This window comes from Crinia signifera, chromosome 12 (assembly GCF_055691185.1).
Source record: "Crinia signifera chromosome 12, ASM5569118v1, whole genome shotgun sequence".
In the NCBI taxonomy this organism is placed as follows: Eukaryota; Metazoa; Chordata; class Amphibia; order Anura; family Myobatrachidae; genus Crinia; species Crinia signifera.
The window spans coordinates 39,669,332-39,690,254 of record NC_139228.1 but is presented as its reverse complement, the minus strand read 5'-3'; the positions used below and the strand labels follow the sequence as shown (position 1 = coordinate 39,690,254).

Below are 20,923 nucleotides of genomic sequence, written 5' to 3'. Positions count from 1 at the left end.
TTAACAGCCCTTGCAGTAAAAAAAAAAAAACACCTTAATTTTATTTTCATTAAAAAAAAGGGCAGCTCCCCTGGTCTGATATGGGACACATGGGGCACCCCTGGAATTATACGGCACACATGCGGGCACCCCAGGACTGATACAGGACACATGGGGGCACCCCTGGACAAATACAGCACACATGTGGGCACCCCTGGATGGATACAGCACACATGTGGGCACCCCTGGACTGATAGTACTGGTAGCCAGTGGAAACAGCAGATTGGAATTATATACTGCAATAAATACTGGTAGCCAGTGGCAACAGACTGGAATTATATACTGCGATAAATACTGGTAGCCAGTGGAAACAGCAGACTGGATTTATATACTGTGATAAATAATACTGGTAGCCAGCGGCAACAGCAGACTGGAATTATATACTGCGATAAATACTGGTAGCCAGTGGCAACAGCAGACTAGAATTATATACTGCAATAAATAAAATACTGGTAGTCACTGCCAGTGGCAACAGCAAACTTGAATTATATACTGTGATAGGTACTGATAGCCAGGGGCAACAGCACACTGGAATTATATACTGCAATAGGTACTGGTAGGCACTAGCCAGTGGCAACAGCAGAGAGCAGACTGCAGCAGACACTAGGCAGTGCAGGGCAGGCAGTGGCACTAGCAGCACCAGTGGACTATCACACTGTGACTGACTATACAGGAGCAGACTCAGCAGAGGCAGGCCCCAGCACAAAGGAGAGACAGAACACAGCACCAGTCATCCTTGCAATGGTGATGTCTTGATCACTGAGCAGAGACACAGTACACAGCAGCACAGGCCCCAGCAGAGACCACACTCAGCAGCAGCACACCCTTCCCTACCCTTCTCCGAGATTGGAGTGAAGATGGCGGCGCGAGGTTGCGGAATTTAAGGGTTCCGTGATGTCGCGAGAATCCGACGCCGGGCGATGACGTTTTGCCCGTGCGCCCGGATTCGAGTAAGGTGGGAAGCGCCGAGCGCTGCTCGTATCCGGGCCCGGATTGATGACGTCCGTGCTGGCTCGGATCTGAGGAATCCGAGCCCGCACATCTCTAGTGTTAAGGTGACCCAGATTCCACCAGTTAGTTGGATTGTTCCTTTAGTTTGTTCTAACCACTTGCCTGCCTACATCGCATGCGATGCAACCAATGCAGCACAGCCAGGCAGTGACAGCACCACTGCTGCCCGGAACCCCTGTCTATTCTATGTTATGCTCTAAGTTCCTGCTACGTTTTGTGTAATAGCGGCAGCTGTTCATTCCAGATTTCACAGGTTAGTTGTGTAGCATCTACCTGGAAGTAAAGCTTTGCAGCAACTACATTTCTCTCCCTCATACACATTTCCAGTAACTCACTAAGCAGAACATATAAGTAGCCAAATATCCCTCCTTATCTGCTGAAAACTTGAACATGATGGCAGCATCGCACCCCTTCCCCAAACAGCCCAGGCTTAATATAACTGCCCTTACAGTATATCCCTACATTTTAGTAAATATACCCCTAGCTGCCTATACTATATTGAAATGCACTCTAGCTTCCACAATATAAGGGACAGAGTTGGTGCGATTTCACTCTGTGCATACTAATAACACAACTGTATATGTCTTCTAATTGATTTGAAAATGTATCATTCATTTAAAACTCGTCAATCGGCCGTTTCATAGTGCTTACAGGGATAATGATTAAAAAAAAAAAAAAAGTCTTCAAAAAAATCAATAAGTCAGTGGTAAATGCTGACAGTGCTTCCTGTAACATAATATTTAATTTTGTATTGAATCCCTGGAAGCACCTGTAATCTCTTGTACTATTTTTATTGAGTTGACAGTGTTCAACAGCGCCGCCTGTAGGACTTACTTCCTCGTACCTCACAGCAAATTGTGTTAATTGAATGTATGATCTAGAGAAGCATAATGAATTGTGAAACTGAAGGAAGATCAAAAGGACTCTTAGCAGTAGCATAAGTACACAATTTCAGCTGCCTTACCCCTCCGCTTGCCGCTGCCACATCTGTAACCGGGACAGATCTACTTGTCTGCGGTCCCGCCCTGCACTCCTCCTGGCTCCTGCTAATGAAAAATGTCCCTCACAAAATGTCTCCCCCTTTACAGCAGCCACCTCCTCTAGCATCCTCAAACATTGTCTGCTGTAAGGGGGCAGCCATTTTGTGAGGGTCATTTTTCATTAGCAGGAGCCAGGAGGACTGCAGACAAAGTAGATCTGAGGGTCCCGGTTACAAACACGGCAGCAGCGGCTGAACATTGGGGAAGGGCCTGAATTTGGACCCTAACGACTGGGTTTTAATAGGCACCATAGTGTTCTTACACTTGTATATGGAAAATGTCTATTTCCCATAGTGCAGGGTAAAATTTTCTGGTGATCACAAAGCTTCTAGTAGGTCACAAATATCAAGTATATGTGCCCACAAAGTTGCTGGTGTCATTATGGGGTGAGAGGGAACATGGGGTACAAAACTGCTCTGACCAAGACCATCTTATTGAATAGGCTCACTTGCCAGATGTCCAGGGCGATTCTTGGGGCCTTTGGGCAGGAGCAGACTGGACCAGGGGACACGTGCCCCTGGAGAATCTTGGGAGGCAGGTAGAGAATGTTTCCCCGGATCTATGGGTTGGGAATTGCCCCCAATCAGATCAGCCAGGCGGCAGTCTGTACCTGCCTATCAGGCTGGCGCTGTCCACCAATGAAAGTGCTGAAAGCCATTCTCTGAAATATGGTTAGACCGCACCGGGCCGCAGATTTATAATTATTTTACATTTATTCCTTTGAAAGTGAGCATAAGGCCTCAGTATATTGCTTAACCCAGGGTCTACAATTCCCTGAGCCATCAAGGCATGGATTCCATAGAATCTCTAGAGTCCTGTGGAATCTGGCTCCAAATGGTTAGCAGCAGATCCTTTAAGCCATGGATGGGGAACCTTTGGCCATCCAATGTTGTCCAACTAACCATCCTAGCATGTAGTTTTGCTTATTTGACATGCTAAAACTGTTGCAGGGCATGCTGGGATGCATAGTTCAACAACAGCTGGAGTGACAGAGGTTCCCCATCCCTGCTTTAAGCCCTGAAGGTTGCTAAGTGGGGCAACCCTGGCCCAGACTTGTTTTTCCAGCATATCCCATAGATCAGGCATGTCCAAAGTCAGGCCCGGGGGCAATTGCGGCCCGTGCTGTCATTTCAAGTGGCCCAGCAGATGTGGGAAGCACTGCACAGGACACTAAAGGTGGGGCCCTGGCGAGCGTGCCTTTACTTTGCTGTCTGCTGCAGTGAGGAGGTGCTGGCCACCACAGTCAGATGTGTTTGGCGTCCTACCCCTGCTGCTGCAATCGTATATCACCATACTCCACAATCAGTGACAGCAGTGTTTGGGGAGGGGGAAGCTTGCTCCCGTAACATGCAGAGCGGAGGAGGGCAGCAGCGGGAGCCCAAGCATCTCCTGTCCTTGCAGTGCCTGCTTTGCCTCTCCTTCCTCTGGCTCACACAAGGCACTGGGAAACATAAAGAGAAGGGAGGGGGCAGAGTGGGGGGACATACAGTGAAGGAGGGTAAGTCTGGGGGACATAGAGTGAATGGAGGCAGTGATGTCCATTCAGAGAAGGGGGAGACAGGGGCAGGCTAGGGGACATACAGTGAATGGGGCAGAGTGGGGTTCATAGTCAATGGGGGTCATACAGTGAATGGGAGTCAGGCTTGGGGACATACAATGAATGGAGGCACTGATGGACATTAAGAGAAGGAGGGCAGGCTGGGGGACAGAGTGAATGGGTGCAGAGTGTGGAACATACAGTGAATGGGGGACATAAAGTGAAGGAGGGGCAAGCTGGGGACATACAGTGAATGTGGGCAGGCTGGGGGAAATACAGTGAAGGGGCAGACTGGGGGACATAGAGTGAATGGTGGCAGAGTGGGGGACCATTCTGATATGATTAATGATTCAAAGAATGTCAGGCTGAATGGTCGGCCCCCACACATTTACACTTCACTAAATCTGGCCCTTGTCGCAAAAAGTTTGGACACCCCTCCCATAGATGCTTTATCAGATTGGGATCTTGGGAATGTGGATGCCAAGTGAACACCATTCTTTCTTACATTTCTCAAACTACCCCTGAACAATTTTTGCGGTGTCCGTAAGGTTCATGTGCACACGGGGCACTAATAGACCTGAGCTTACAGCACAAATCTTCTACACGCTTCCTGTTATCTAGTATCCCAGGCAATGCAGGTAGATGTGCACTCTCACTGACCTTCTCTTATACCCCTTTCACCCCAGGCAAAAATCCCGGGTTGGCCCGGGAACAACCCGGGACTAGCCCTGGTAAAAAGGCTCCAGGCCAAAGTCCCGATACCGATGTGATGGGATTCTAGCTAGCAGGGTTGTTCTCAGGACCTTCACAGGTTACTGGCCGGTATGAAAAGAACTTACCTGGCTTCCCAGCTTGCTGTTGAAGCATCCGCCGATCATTCAGGGGAACTGGGTCAGCGGCATGGCGATTGGCTGTAGCACGCCGTGCCTAGAATGGCCGGGGCGCGGCCGTGCTCTGGTTAGCTGGAGGAGTGTGGTTGTAGAGCTCCTGTGTCCCGCAAGTCAAGGATCCCACACAATGGCGGGGCGGGCAGCCTGCAATTTCTGGGAAGCGTGGAGCGGACACTGCGGACAGTGGCGGCAGAATTTGACAATTCAAAAGATAGGCCTTGGCCAAGAGAGAGCACTCTCAGCCAATCAGCGGCTGGCCTATCTTTGGAATTTTCAAATTCTGCCACCACTGTCCGCACTATCTCCGAGCACCCCGTTAATCCCAGGCAGGCATCATCCCACTCATCCCGCCTCCCACTGTCCGCAGTATCTCTGCCCCCTCACACCAGAACATGCAGGGATTAGGCTGGTGTGAAAGGGGCCAACCTGTGAATGTCCCTGCATGATTGCTGGACTGTATTCCCAGGTACAGTAAATTCCTGCTTTTTCTGGTGTGAAAGAGGTATTATAGGTGATTGTGGTACTAGGTCCCTGCAATGTCCTTTGATATCAGGACCTAAGACTTCTCTAACGACGATAACAGAAAGGTCACTCATCATCCATGATGATAAGAATCTGGAGACTCAGACAAGCCGTCCTGCCTTACATTAACATCATCTCTTATCTCCCATATCCTCTAATGCTAATACCATGCGATACCCCACCAACTCACCCGCTAGCTCCTGGAGCGGCTGGACTGAATACAATTATATGCAGTCCTTTCTCATACGATATATTGTATGCAATCCAAGTCATGGCTGCGGGATCTGATAAATATTCATGGCAGCCATGGCGATATGCGACTCTGATCCCAGAGCACAGGTATGGGCTTTGGAATCGCCTTTACTCTGTGAACCACACATGCAATGTCTAAGTGATACATGATTCTTCATAAAACATGTCATGTATGTACAACAGCATGTTACTGTATATGTTATGAGTTTATGCTTTCTGGGGTTATTTGAAATCCTCATGCACAATTAGCTCAACCTGCTTTCTGTTATATGCCGTTACTCATATAAGATTTACAAGTACCGCACTTGCAAGTTGACCATTTTTGGTGGCCTGATTCAGACTGAATTGTCGTTTTGTGAATCTTCGCAAAACTGTAATCCGTAACAGCAGGCCGCTCAGCACAGGACAAGACCGCCCAGCACACCGGGTGCTGCCCCACCATGTGCCCACCAAATTTTACATTCACATTGCTAAAGTGCGAGCGCTTCACTACACAGCGAAACGCTTGCATGTCACCGGCTGCCCCCTGGCTGCGCAGCCTAGATGTGAAGCCAGGAGCAGGCCAGCCATGTTTCGGGTTGCGGCAGCAAGGTGTGGCATGTCACGCAGCCACCGCAGCCCTCCCCCTGGTGTTCCAGATACGCTTGCATTGTCCAGGCCACTCCCACAGAAAGGTCAGTTGCCGCCCCCCAGATGGTTGGTCACCACTTACCATAGCTACTTAAGCTGCAGTTGTGGTGAGCCTTGGTGCGCATGAGCAGGTCTCTGGAAATCACCAAGTAGAGGCCCCTTATACTGCTGCCAGTCACTTTATATAAATATATTGTATTATGGTGTAGTTATACAGTAGTTGCAGTTTGCTGGGTACTGTATTTGTGGTTTCTGAAATTGCTGCAGTTATACCGCACAGACACACTGATTATATCAATATCTGCTGAAAAGCTACATTTTGTGACATTTTGCAATCATTTGTGTTTTCATAGAGGCACTTCTGCATCGCTATAAGGATACTACCTCATCCCCAGTTTCTCAATAAGGCCTTTATAGCTCCAGGACACAATTATGGAGTGGGATAGAAAACTGTTTAAATTATTTGAAAGGAAGAACATGTGCTGATTATGAATCACTATATTTGTTAAAAATCGTGTAACTAAGGTCTGTATCTGTCAATACCATACTGACATAGAACTAGAAATGTCACAAATCATAAAAAGGTATATACAGTATGCAGACCAGAACTGTCATTCCTTTTAGTATCTCTTTTTTGTGACCCCCCTATTGAAAATCTTCATACATACCTAATAAGTACCAATTTTAATTCTAACTTTAAGCACACATACAGATGGAGCGGGTCTTATTGTTGCTGGCGAATCGCCAGCAGCATGTTGCTGGCGATCCGCCAGCAACACGGCGCTCCATCTGACTGAGACGCGCGTGCGTCCCCCACGCACGCGCGTCTCAGTATCCGGGCGGCGAGGCGGACGCAATCCTGTCCGCCTCCCGCTTCAGGGGGCTGCGGGGGGGGGGTGCGTGGAGCGTCCCCTTCCGGCATACAGATGGCGCGGGGCAGGGGATGGCGGCTGACGTCGCCATCGCCATCCCCTGGATAGATAAGTTCCGCTCCATCTGTAGGGGGTTATTCTGAATGATTCGCTCAGATGCGAATTTGCATCCTTGCGAGTCAACCAGATCCCGCCTTGCGAATGGTGGTACGCTGGCCCACCATTTGCAGGGCGTGGACGTTCGCACGGCATGTGAATGGATGTTTTGCATGTCATTAGGAACCTCCCACATCTTTCAATGGTCGCCGACAATCGGAATATATGGAAGATGCACACATATGTATGGTTGCTCTGAGAAACCTTACATATGTGTGCATGTTCAGGAGGAAGTGGGCGGTTGGCCGGTGATGTGGGCTGCCCGCCCCCCACATGTCCGTCACGGCCGCATTAGCATGAGAACACCCATCATTCTCATGGGAACGCCCATGAAAAGCTGAGTGTTCTCATATGCTAATGGGCTAGCCCCCCACCCTCCGCCCGCAATGATGGGTGTGTGCACCCTGCGAACATTTCTTTGGCGCACCCAGCGAATGCACATGTGCAAAAAAGCGCATGCGCAGTCAAAAAACATTGCCCCTGTGCAAACGCATAAGCCCTTGCAAACGGACCTAAATAAGGTCCATAGTATAACCATTGATCAGTTAATGAGTGTACCAAAAAAAGTCGCGGGCCCAGGTAAACGCTACACGCCCCCCCCCCTTCTCGGCGGCCCTGCTTACAGGTGAATACAATAGGAGGACTGGTACAGGGCACATAACCATAGCTGCACCACCAGAGGACACTGGAATAAGTATCAGCATGGCAGATAACCGCAGGAGCCCGCTGCCCCCTTTCACACCAGAAAATACAGGGAAATACAGTCCAGGGATCAAGGAGGGACATTCCCGGGTTGGCTCCTTTCGCACCAGCCTAGTCCCTGCATTTTCTGGTGTGATGGGGGGGCAACGGGATCCAAGCCCGCTGCCCACCACCCGCCACCGCAGCTGGAAGCAAGCAAGGAAGCCACCAGCAAGCCAGGATGCCGGGTAAGTACTTTTCACACGGCCTGTATCCAGGCTGGTCCTCGGAACAACCCTGCAGGCTAGCAGGGTTGAATTCCCAGCAAGTTTTCCCAGGAATTTAGTCCGGGAACCTTTCACACCAGCCAGAATTCCTGGGTTGGCCCTGGGAACAACCCGCGACTAGCGCTGGTGTGAAAGGTTCCCGGACCTTTCACACCAGCGCTGTGATTTAACCCTGCTAGCTATCAGGGTTGGTCCGGGGACCAACCGGGATACAGGCCGGTGTGAAAGGTACTTACCCAGCATCCTGGCTTGCTGGTGGCTACCTTGCTTGCCTCCAGTTGTGGTGGCGGGTGGTGGGCCAAGACCCTCTGCCGGGGAACTGATCCCTGCATTGCGGTGGCATATCATGCAGCGGGGTAAATAATGCAAGGTTTTGTTCCAACTGCCCCTTCTCTAGCTCAGTGCCCATATCACTGCCCCCATACCTAGAACCCAGTCTGCCAGTTACACAGTGATCCACACCCTCCTAATTCAGTCAAGTGTTCCCTCCTCCCAATACTTGCTGTCCCCTTCTTTCCTGCCCAGTGGTTCCCCAACCAGTTCAGTGTTCCCTACCATCTCACTGACTCTCCCAGCTGTGTCTCCCTTCTTCCCTCTCTCAACTAACCCACGTCCCTCTTCTAAATAACCCTCAGTTGTTGTACCGTGACCTAGGATTTCTCTTGGCAGCCCTGCCTGTAAGACACTGTTTTGTTTATTCATTTATGTACTCAGTAATTGGGCGCAATGGATCCCTTGTGGTGCCATATAAATAAAGGATGATAATACTAATAATAATAATAATAATATTTATCTGACTCTGAGTCATAGTTGCCTACCCTCCTGCATTCTGCAGGAGACTCCCTGAAATAGCAGCAATCTCCCTCTCTCCCTCATTAGTCCAGCAATCTCCATCATTTCACCTAGCCCACTGTTACATTTTTGGGGAAAAAAGGAATGAGAGATAAGGTCCCCATATACGGTCCATTTAGCGGATCCGTTTTGTACTTGTAAAGCACGCATCGCATTGCATCGCATGCCTTGTGCATTGTATTCTATTTTTATTCTCTTATCTTCTTATTCTTGTGCATGCAATGCGATGAAAAGCAAGTACAAAAAGTATGTGCAGCACATACTTTTTTGTACTGTACGATGAGATGCCGCGGGAGCGCGCATCTCAAAGTACAAAACGGATCCGCCGCGAACGGACCGTGTATGGGGACCTATAGATACATTTACATTGAATCATCAGTACCATTTCCCAGCACTTTACCAAGTATAGTAGCTCTTACTAACTGCTTTGGGGATCATCTACATTTAAAAGATTCCTCTCAGATGTAGCAGTGCACACCCAAACTTCTAGGTGTCATGTTCACAATCTCTCCATATATGGAACTAGATACGCCCTTTGGGAGGAGCATGAAACACCCCCTCAATGGGGCGTTCTGCAAAATTCTATTGCCACCTATAATCTCCCTGAAACTAGTTTTTAAAAGTAGGCAAGTATGTTCTGAGCAGTACAACCAACCTGCCTAAAACAAATGTACAAGATCTATCATTCCTTAATGATTCTGTTCTAAAAGTTTAAGTAGTTGGGCATCTACATATACTGTATTCGCCTTCTCATTAATAAAACCCTTTGCACGGTATTATATGTTGCATTGAATTGAAGGAGAATTTGTGGTTCTCCGTTTGCTTTTTAAAACTTTTGCAGTGTGGCAGGGTGTATCCTGCTGAAATAGGCCACTTCCATCAGGGAATATTATTGCTATGAAGTGCATTCTTGGTCTGCGGCAATTTACACTGCAAAACCAGGTTGATTTTGCCATGTAAATGATTGCCGCTTTAAAAAATAAAGGGGAAACCCTCCCAAAATCTCTCACTTTCTGATTCTCATACCCTAATACATTTGGCCCTAAGCATCTTTTTGGGCTTGCATTGTTATGCATATATACAGTATGACGCACAAGCAGACATTGCTAATTAAAATGATATAAGAGGTGTACAGTATATTCTGTGTGCGACTGCAGTTGAATCTGCATATGGAATGCTATGTTACTTCGTGTTCTTGTAACAGCATTTCCTATGCCGATATAGATGTAGTCACACACAGACTATACACATGCCACATATTTTTACCAGCGAGGTCTGCTTGTGCATTCTAATCATATTGAATAAATAAGATACATGATTGGAGAAAAAAGATGCTCGGTCAAGTAGCATGGGCTCTTCTGCGGCTATGTGCCGCGACTCATTACATAAGGAGGCTATATGAAGAAGGACGCATCTGTATATGCACCAGAGCCTAAAGCTACAAATAAACGTAATGCTTTATTGTACAAGTCGGCTGTTGTAGTGTAGACATCAGGATACTTAACAGAGATCTTGCCTGCCTGTGGCTCGTGTATGTATGTTAAGACAGAGGAATAAAAAGTATTTTACCAAGGGGGAGATCTACAAAGAGGTGGTAAAAGCCAAATGTGCTATAACCAGTGCTGTATGACACTTACAATTAAATTGTGTGACAAGCATCACATAGACTGGGTAAAAGTTCAAACAGCACCTTTATTTCTCCAACAGCAGTTAGGGCATCCAGCAGTTGTAGGTTACAGCATTGCATTCTACAGTCAGAGTAACAATCCTGGTTAACAGTCAAATGACGATTATGCCAGACCCCCAGCCTATCACCTGGCTAGCTAGTCTAACATCAGGAGTATTTGACCTCTCCCCAGAAACTGTTCTTAAAGGCAGCTCACAGGTGCTACTAATCCACTTAGCTGCAGTTGATTCCTGAGCTCAAACCAAAACCTGGACTGGATCCATGTTTAACTGCTGTAATGTGCTTAAACAGGGTAATCCTATTAACCCTGTCACACTCGTTATGCAGGAAAGCAAATAACAGAGCAAAATAACTTATCTCCAAACAACTAACAATCTTGCTGTCACCATACTATCGTATGGCAAAGAAGTCATTCAGATTTATGAAAATATGGTAAATGAATTTTTGCAGCTTATTATTATTTTTCTTTTAAATGTTGGTATTATAAACTGCTGGTATATATGCGGCGGCTGTCTGAGGTCTGGCTGCACATGGGAGAGCTTGTGATGTATGTGAGATCTCGCACATTCACAGTGGGTTGTGGGTCTAACAGGGATCACCAAAGGCGGAGTTTTCTCTCCCTCAGTCCGGCAGTTGAGAGGTTAATACATCCTTGCGTTATTGCTCCCTGCCTTACCTTAATAAGAAAGCAAAATAGGAACAGCTATAGCATGGGATCCGGGTGAGGGTGGCTGAATGTCAGGCGGGTGGGACAGGACACCCGCTCAGGGAGTGAGATGACAGGCTGCTGCTGCAGTGTGTGCTGAGCTGGGGAGAGAGGCTGTGCTGCGGTGGCAGCCTGTCATCCCTCTTCCCACTGCCTGGCGAATGGGACCTGGGTCCCTCCAGCAGACCCAGGCCCAGGTAAAAAGTAAGGCAAATTCCTTCTCAAATGGACAAAACTTGTGCAGAGAGAATTAGATTTGGATGGGGTTTTACTTCAAAGTGAGATCTATATTGTAGTGTAGAAAATAAAGCAGTCAGTATTTTCCCTGCACATAAACAAAATAACCCACCCAAATCTAAATCTTTCTGCACATGTTACATCTGCCCCCCTGCAGTGCACTTGGTTTTGTTCATTTAAGAGGGAATTTGCCTTTGTGAGTGAACCAGAAAAAGGGCCATAATTTCAGTTGTGAGGTTAAAATATCCATAGATATGCGTAATAGCACTTTGTTTCTATTGCAAACCAATGCACTGTGACATACAGTATACTTGTCCTAGAAAGCTATATAGTGTGATGCTATACAAACCCTAGTCATCTGCTGTCCCTCTTTGTAATGTAAGATATAAAATGGGATCTATTGACCTGAAACAGACTGCACTTTACCTTTGTGAAAAGAACTGTAGCTGCTCATGATTCCTGGCTCCCACAATACTTCATCGCTGAAGAGGAAGAAACCTGCTGAGCCTTGATTTGATTGAACCCTTATTGTACTGTCCTTGGCAGCCAAATAAAAGAGATATTCTTAGTAACAAATAATACTGGAGTGGAGCGAAGTAGGGGTTAGGAGATCTCGCGCATTATAATATGGGATGTTCATACAAGATACAGTAGAAGAATATTTTGTTGAGAATATCATACAAATACCTATAGAAAAATAGCTTTTTTATACATTATGTAGTGGCACCATTTTATGCGGTAACGTCCCCATTCCCTGATTTTTGGTTTAAATTCATGTTTACCATCCAAATTCTTGCCTCCAATTTATTACAGTAATGGCAGTAAAATAAGGACATATCTTGTATGAAAGTTTGTATTTATTTCATCTGTAAAAGCATTGCTGTAACCTTTTATTGTTACCATGTACTAACCACTGTCTTTAAAAAAAAAAGTGAAAAATGGGAAGGAGCATGACCACACAAGAGTTCTCCCAATTGGAATTATGCCAAACAGTAGTAGTGCCCCTTACGTTTTTCTACACACAGTACTATTGCTCTTTATACAGTACTTTATGCCACACAGTAGTAGTGTCCGTTACAATTTACTACATACAGTACTATTGCCCTTTATACTTTACGCCACACAGTAGTAGTGCCCCTTATATTTTACTCCACGCAGTACTATTGCCCTTTATAGTGTTCATTCTAGCACCCGCTATCTTTGAAAACCCATGAAGTTCCTCTTCCCTGCCAGGGATGTCGCTGTCTGCTGTAGTGCTTCTAGCACAGTATGGTCTGTATATCAGCACTGATATGCAAACCAAACCTGTTCTAGAAACACCACAGCAGACAGCGACACCCCAGGCAGGGAAGATGAACTGCATGAGTTTTCAAAGATAGCGGGTGCTAGAATGAACACTACATTATACTTTACACCACACATTAGTAGTACCTTTTACAGTTTACTCCACACAGTACTATTGCCCTTTATACTTTACACCACACAGTAGTAATGCCATTTACAGTTTACTCCACGCAGTACTATTGCCCTTTATACTTTACCCACACAGTAGTAATGCCATTTACAGTTTACTCCACGCAGTACTATTGCCCTTTATACTTTACCCACACAGTAGTACTGCATGATGTGACTGGTGGTTCCACAGCATCAGGACTCAGGTACTTCTCTCCTCGGGGCAAGAGCCCCTGCCAAGTGCTGCTGCTCTCCTCACAGCAGAAGTTCTACTTGTGCGGTGGCTTCTGCAGGAGACACCTCATGGGACATCAGCCCACTGCTTGGAGCTCTTGCCACTCACTGACAAGCTCAGGCTGTGGCAGAGAGGCCACTCAGGTCACAGCCCAGGAGCACACTGCTGGTGTCTGTATCAGAGCCCTGGAACTGGCATGTCTCCTGGTAGTATAGGACTGCAGGGGTGCAGGAGGTTAATCACTGGCAACTCCCTGCTGCAATGTACTGTATATTAGTAGTTGGGCACCTGGCAGAGAAGGGAGCCGGGCAGACCAATACTAATATACATTGCAGTGGGGGACAATTACAAATCCTGGCATTTACAGATAGTGGAGGCATGGTCTTCCATCCACAAGGCATCTATGCTGTGGGCATTGCACTAGTCGCAAGACCCTAGTTACAGCCCCTGATAGCACTGCTATTACCAGCATCATTCCCGACCAGTGATAAGACTCGCTTGCTTTCAGTTCCACTGTGCATCATGGCTGACTGTGCCGCATATAAGCCCAGTAACTGACTAGGGGAAAAGAAGATTCACTAAGTGATTGCATTTAGCTCCAGTTACTCCAAAAATAATATATTATAACATGGCCCAGTGATAGCTCAAGATCTCCAGTGAAACTGGATGCAAAGTACTATAAAAAAAAAATTTCCTACAGTATAACATTGCATCATCCTAAAGTAAATGTTCATTCCTTCACTTTGCAGCTTCTGTAACTCTAAGGGGCTAATTTATCATTGGATCGCATATGTAATGAGATCTGGGTGGCATTTACGGCCTAGGATTGCATTGCAATAGTAACACCCTGTATTAGAACCCATGACCTGGAGACCGACACCTTACTAATACCCCTTTCACACCAGCCTAAATTCCCGGGTTGAGTCCGGGAACAACCCGGTACTAGCGCTGGTGTGAAAGGTTCCCGGGACAAATTACCGGGCTAATTTGCCGGCAATCCAACCCTAGGTAAGAGGGTTGGTAGCAGGGTTGTTCCCAGGTTCAACCCGGGGACCTGGCTGGTGTGAATGGGGTAGGGTTGGTGGTCCTCGGTGTCCTGTCCTCTGTGCAGGCCGGGGATCCACACAGGCGGCGGGTGCAAATGACGGGACAGGCAGCGGATGAAGATGACGCAGCTCTCTGACTCCCTCACTGCCGCCGGAGAGCCGCGTCATCTTCATCCGCCGCCTGTCCCGTCATTTGCACCGCCGCCTGTGTGGATCCCCGGCCTGCACAGAGGACAAGCAACCGGGGTGAGCAACCTCCTGCCCACCTCCGCCGCCATGCCGCTGACTGCCCAAAGCCATCCCGCCAACTGCACACCTCCTCCCCACCTCCTGCCGGCCTCCTTCCCGCCCCTTCACACACCAGAAAATGCAGGGACTCTTCTGGTGTGAAAGGGTCCCAACCCGGGAATGTCCCTGCTTGTCCCAGGAATGTAATTCCCTGGGTTGTCTCTGCATTTCTGGTGTGAAAGGGGTATGATTGAGCTATTTGGGGGCACCGATATTTATCTTGCCTCCAGGAACCTGGGACCCTTACGGCACTGGTGGGGCTAGTCACTACTTCAGGGAAATTTATCAACAAACTCCACCTAGTACAGTGCATTCTGTAATGTCCTAGCAAAAAGTGTATGGGGGGTTTGCTAACAGTGAAAATGCAGCCACCTGCTGTTGAGGGATGGAAACAGCAAGTTTTGTAAACACTGCAGACATTTGTGGTTTATCTCGTATTAGAGCTTTTAAGAGAATATGTTGAAGTTGCCATAAATTAGCGTTAGTTTCATTATTACACTTGTTTCCTAGTTATATAAATTGGATGGCTGCTGAAATGGAATTTCTGTGTTCTTTTGTGTTGATATTTTTTAGATTTCAGAGTATGTGGCCTATTTATCAATATGTCCCAAATAATGTATAATGTTACTGTTACCTTTTTGAGGCGTTATCTTTGCTACAGTACATTACAAAAACATATACCTAATTATGGATACTTTATTTTTACACTGCAATTGAGATATCCTTTTGATCACACCACACCCAAATGTAATCTATCTGCATGTTACATCTGCCACACCTGCAGTGCAGCATGACTCTTCCCAGTTGAATCATGAATCAGGCCCTGTGTTCATATAAATAAAGATTAGTTGTATTGTTTATTTCCATGGATATTAACATGTATTAAATGAATTGCCAAATACATATTGCATGGTGAGCTTCAATGATATAGCCTAGACCTGTGTAGTAGCAATGAGATACTCCTAGCAATGGTTGCAGTACATTTGTGCTCTGTAGCTAGGCTTCATGATCGGTAACTGGCACTACTGGGGACATGATATGTAACTGGCACTACTGGGGACATGATCTGTAACTGGCACTACTGGGGACATGATCTGTAACTGGCACTACTGAGAACATGATCTGTAACTGGCACTACTGGGGACATGATCTGTAACTGGCACTACTGGGGACATGATCTGTAACTGGCACTACTGGGGACATGATCTGTAACTGGCACTACTGAGGACATGATATGTAACTGGCACTACTGGGGACATCTGTATCGGGTATTACTGGAGACATGATCTGTAACTGGCACTACTGGGGACATGATCTGTAACTGGCACTACTGGGGACATGATCTGTAACTGGCACTACTGGGGACATGCTATGTAACTGGCACTACTGGGGACATGCTATGTGACTGGCACTACTGGGGACATGCTATGCAACTGGCACTACTGGGGACATCTGTATCGGGCATTACTGGGGACATGATCTGTAACTGGCACTACTGGGGACATGCTATGTAACTGGCACTACTGGGGACCTGCTATGTAACTGGCACTACTGGGGACATGATATGTAACTGGCACTACTGGGGACATGATATGTAACTGGCACTACTGGGGACATGATCTGTAACTGGCACTACTGGGGACATGATCTGTAACTGGCACTACTGGGGACATCTGTATCGGGCATTACTGGAGACATGATATGTAACTGGCACTACTGGGTATGTAACTGGCACCACTGAGGACATCTGTAACTGGCACCACTGGGGACATAATATCTAACCGGCACTACTAGGGATATGGTATGTAACAGGCACTGCTGGGAGCATGATTTGTCACTGGCACCAGGGCCGGTGTAAGGCTGCACAGCACCCTAGGCAAAACATCAACTTACTGCACCCCCCTCTCCCCCATATTGCCACCAATACCCACTTTCCAACCCCTTAAGGCATACTTGACAAACTTCAGGGAGGCTCCCAAAAAATTGGGTGGTCCTCCCAGCCTCACCTTGGGAAGGTAGGCAAGTCCTCGCTTTCCCTTGAGGCCCCCTTTGCCACCCACAACAGAGTACAAGGAGGAGGGGGCAGCAAAGTAGGTAAGTATGCCTCAAGGGAAAGTATGGAGGTATTTAATGCCACCTGCATTAAGTACAAGGATCCTCATAGACATCCTTAATTTTATTTTAATTTGATAGGCTTGGTGGCGCCCCCCCAGAGTCTGGCACCCTAGGCAGCTGCCTAAAGCTGCCTAATGGTAGAGCCGGCCCTGACTGGCACTAAATATGTGCAAGGAAATGATTGTTTAGCATTCATATTCAGTACCTGAGATAGGACACAAACTTTGTTTCATGTTTTGTAACCTTGTTTCCTGCACAAATAAAATATATTCCTGTGTATAACATGTGTTTGTGCTTATACAACATAACAGCATTGTCAGTTCACACCTGGCTCCTGTCCTCAAGAGACCTCATTGAAATATATAAATATTCCCAAATATGCAATAATCTTTTATACACAATTCTTCTGGTCCCGAGCATATCGGATAAAGGATACTCAGCCTATAATGCTAGTTACAGTCATATGTGTTTGCTGGGGTGTCCAGTTAGTAGATCTATAGCATCTAGGTTGAAGTCAAAAGGTCGACATGTTCAAAAGGTGGACAGTCAAAAGGTTGACATGAGTTTGTACTTGTTCATACCATCCACCTGGGCATATAGTTAATTATAATAGTGTACCAAGCACAGCGAGGCACCATGCCTGCATCATGGTGAGGGCATGAGCCATGGGAGGGGACGCGGTACACCATATGGTTATGTAAAAAAGAACATGAAAAACTCTTGTCGACCTTTGTTGACCTTTTAAATGTCTACATTTTTGACCATGTTGTCTGTTTGACTGTCGGCCAATAGTTGTTGACCTTTTTGACTGTTGACCTAGACACTGTGGATCTAAAAACCATAGCCATTTGTTAGTACATTGGGTAATTTACTTGACCTTTGCACTCAATCTGTTCCACTCTATTTATTTTTTCAGGAGCTGACATTGTCCAGTGGCTGATCAAGAACCTCATCATTGAAGACCCAGGTAAATACATTTATTACAATACAGTTTGTTTTATAATATTGTATGATGTCATAATCACCACAGAAATATACCATTCATTGCCATGGTCCTGTATCTTGCAATCAGCTTTCAATTGCTATCTGAATCTTTCCCCAGGTAATACTGTCATTACAGGGTTAATATACTGTACTTATTGCACATATATCAATCACATTACATATTACATGCAGGGCCGCCGAGAGGGGGGGGGAGTTACTAATTATCCAAGCCCGTGCTTGCTGGAGGGGCCCGGTGGGGGCCCTGGTCCAACCCCCCTCCCTCTGACCTCCATCGCTCCCGGGCGGCAGCAGCAGCAGACCACTGCACTGACAGTGTGAGAGCTCATGCTGAGCCTGCTGTCAGCACAGCACATGCTGTAGGTGTGATGCAGAGGGTGGGGGGACAATAAAACTCCCCACTTGACTTTGGAGTGTTTTTTTCACCCCCTAAACTTTTTGGGCGTGGCCTAATAGCGGGAGGTGGTCACGCTTCCCTTGATTAAGGCACACCCCCAAAATTTTACCAGGGCCCGGGATACCTCTCGGCGGCCCTGAGTAAATGAGCTGCAATTAGAGCACATACACACTTTCTGGACTTCTTAGGGGCATACAGTAACTATAATAAATCCGATTTCACCCCATTAAATATCACTTCTTACTATCACTATTCACAGTGATTTCTCATGGAAGCCCAGCCAAGACACCGCACCTGATAAGAGTTTACGGTGTGCATTACAACTTAATTAAGAAGAGGGATGGGAGAGAACCAAGGAGCCATCTCCTGTTGTGCTTTCCGCATATGGTTTTTACTATTGCAGTGACACCAAAAGCGAACTCTGAACAGATCCTTGGTGTTCCTGCAGTCAGTCCCCACCATTTTTTTGGTGACTGCAGCATCATCTGTGTAGTATTTTTGGAAACATGCCCACCGCTAGTGTAGACACCGCAAAAAGAACCTTCTTGGATATCAAAGACTGAATGTTATTAATTGCATTTAGTAAAGCTCCACAAGATAATCTAATGGGATCCTGGAGAGTAGCTCAGATGGCCACATAAACTGCAGCGGCTGGAGCAATGGCACAATAATTGACTAGCCTCTATACAATGCTAGAAGCGGGGAGGCCTATTCACAAACCAGCATGGTGAAAACTGGACGGCAGTTGGTAGGACCATACAGGTGTTATAATGAAACCACCCAGTCAGTCGCGGTGGATAATATCACATTTTTGGCCAAAGGTCCTCACTTAGATGTCATGTTATTTGTACAAATGTATAACTTTATTTAGAATATCAGTATTTTTGGTGCTTAAAGTGTGCAACGGCGTTTCTGTTTCTTGAAGAGTTCTGTCAGTCCTGGGTATCTGTAATACTAAATATTGCCTATCAGTATTTAATCACGTGCATTTTCGCCCATTTTTGGGTACATTTTTGCCAACATCATTTCACTTTATTTTTGGCGAATCAGCATGGGCAAAAATGTCTGTGAATTTTCCAGAACCACGTGAGTACGCTGCAATTTTGCCGGGGTGAGTTTCAACGATGCTGGATTTTTCATCAAGGCATAAAATCAACTCTGGGATTAAATAGCATGATCCGAATTTGCCCTAGAAACAGTCGAAAAGTGCTGATTTTTTTTCACCTGGCAAAAAAATTCTGCCAGGATTGAATACCCCCCACCACCCAATCATTCATATATTAAGGGTGTTATTTATCCTGTCCATGTGAATTCATATTTGACCAGCCCCACAGATGAAAATCCTCAAATGGTTAATATTGGGATATCCTGATTCCACAGGTTCTGGAAAGCTTTCCTATATTATTTGTGCTCCGTAACATTATACACCAGATATAAAGACGCATCTATTTCCCTTGTTGTGTCTTCTCATCATTCTGTAGATCATCCTTACCCCTGTAATCCTCTACAACAGGCATGTCCAAACTGTGGCCCTCCAGCTGTTGTGAAACTACACATCCCAGCATGCCTTGCCATAGTTTTAGCATTCCCTAATAGCAAAACTGTGGCAAGGCATGATGGGACTTGTAGTTTCACAACAGCTGGAGGGCCATAGTTTGGACATGCCTGCTCTACAATGTGTGCCTCAGAAATTTCAGGAAAGTATGGACTTGCACCTGCATCAGCTGGCATCAGCAAGGGCGTGGCATCAGCAAGGGCATACCCAATGAGTCACGGTCGCAGGGTCAGCGGGGCCATCCTGCATTCCGCAGAGAAGCTCTCGTTAGCAATATCTGGCTCGTTAACAATAATGTGTACATCATAGACGGTATACACAAAAATATCATTATGGTATACAGTACTGTAGATATCCTGCATAACTATAAATTAAAAATTATAGTCGGTACAATCATTTACACTGCAAAATCAAACTGGTTTTGCAGAGTAAATGATTGCCCCTTTAAAAAAACTGGAGATTTCTTACCAAATCTCTCACTTTCTGAATCTCTCATCCTATTAAATTTCACCCCTTGTATCTTTTAATGTAAAGTGAGACCCACAGAGCAGTTTTTAAGCTGTCTATTTTCTTTTCCGAAAAAATAAGAAAAGATCTTGTTGAACATTTTAATGTCTTTAACCTTCAGTGCGCATTAAACTGTTATCCAATTTATTTGGGTGGCAGCCCAGCTGGTAGAACCCTACTGAGACACGGAAAAGTCTGACATAAAAACAAACACAAAGGTGTAATTACTGGATGTGCAAGAACACATAGGGGGCTATGTGATTGGTTCTAAGATCACAGCTATAAGGCTGTTTACCTATAACCCCCCAAATGCGTCTTAATTTCCAATATGAAAGTTGTGTTTGCTTGTGGTAGAAGATAAGGGCCGGATTAAAGGAGGGGGGGGGGGGACACAAGGGGTCAGTACCCCTGGGCCCTCCTCTATCTAGGGCCCCCTATGGTTGGCATGTATTTTTTTTTTTTTAACTAAAGGTTGTGTGCAGCTTCGCCTATCTGCCAATGTGACAATGATTAATGGTGCTGAGCTCGGGAACCAAGGTACACTGACTGCACAAGTGTTCAGTGCATTACTGGGAGTTGATGAAGTCCCATGAGACTTTGCACAAGAGGTCAGAGGCTGGCTTATGCTGAGCTCTTCTTGGTGGAGCTCACATATGCTTCTCAGGCCCATGGAGGACAGCAGCAGCCTCATCATGGGAGGGTTTTTAATTGGATGCAGTGCTGAGCCTGTCAGGGCTCCTACAGAGTAAGGTACAGATGGACAAACACAGGCTTTTCATGTGGTATTTTTTATATACATGCACATATATATATATATTTATGTTTATATTGATTCCCCCCCCCCCCCCCCCTGCAGTTACCCATTGACCAAGTTTCCATGGATATGGTTGATGCCTCCAGTTGAAATGCATCCTATAAAATTAACCT

At 46.3% G+C, this 20,923-nt stretch overlaps 1 protein-coding gene across 2 annotated transcripts in view; it reads left to right on the top strand.

The window, feature by feature from the left end:
• Positions 1–20,923, top strand: part of RGS6 (regulator of G protein signaling 6) — a 353,716-nt gene that overhangs the window by 224,063 nt on the left and 108,730 nt on the right. For both annotated transcript variants that reach the window (XM_083166992.1, XM_083166993.1), the window contains exon 4: positions 17,452–17,502. In XM_083166992.1, coding sequence (XP_083023118.1) covers positions 17,452–17,502 — 51 coding nt within the window. The remainder of the gene's footprint in view (positions 1–17,451; positions 17,503–20,923) is intronic.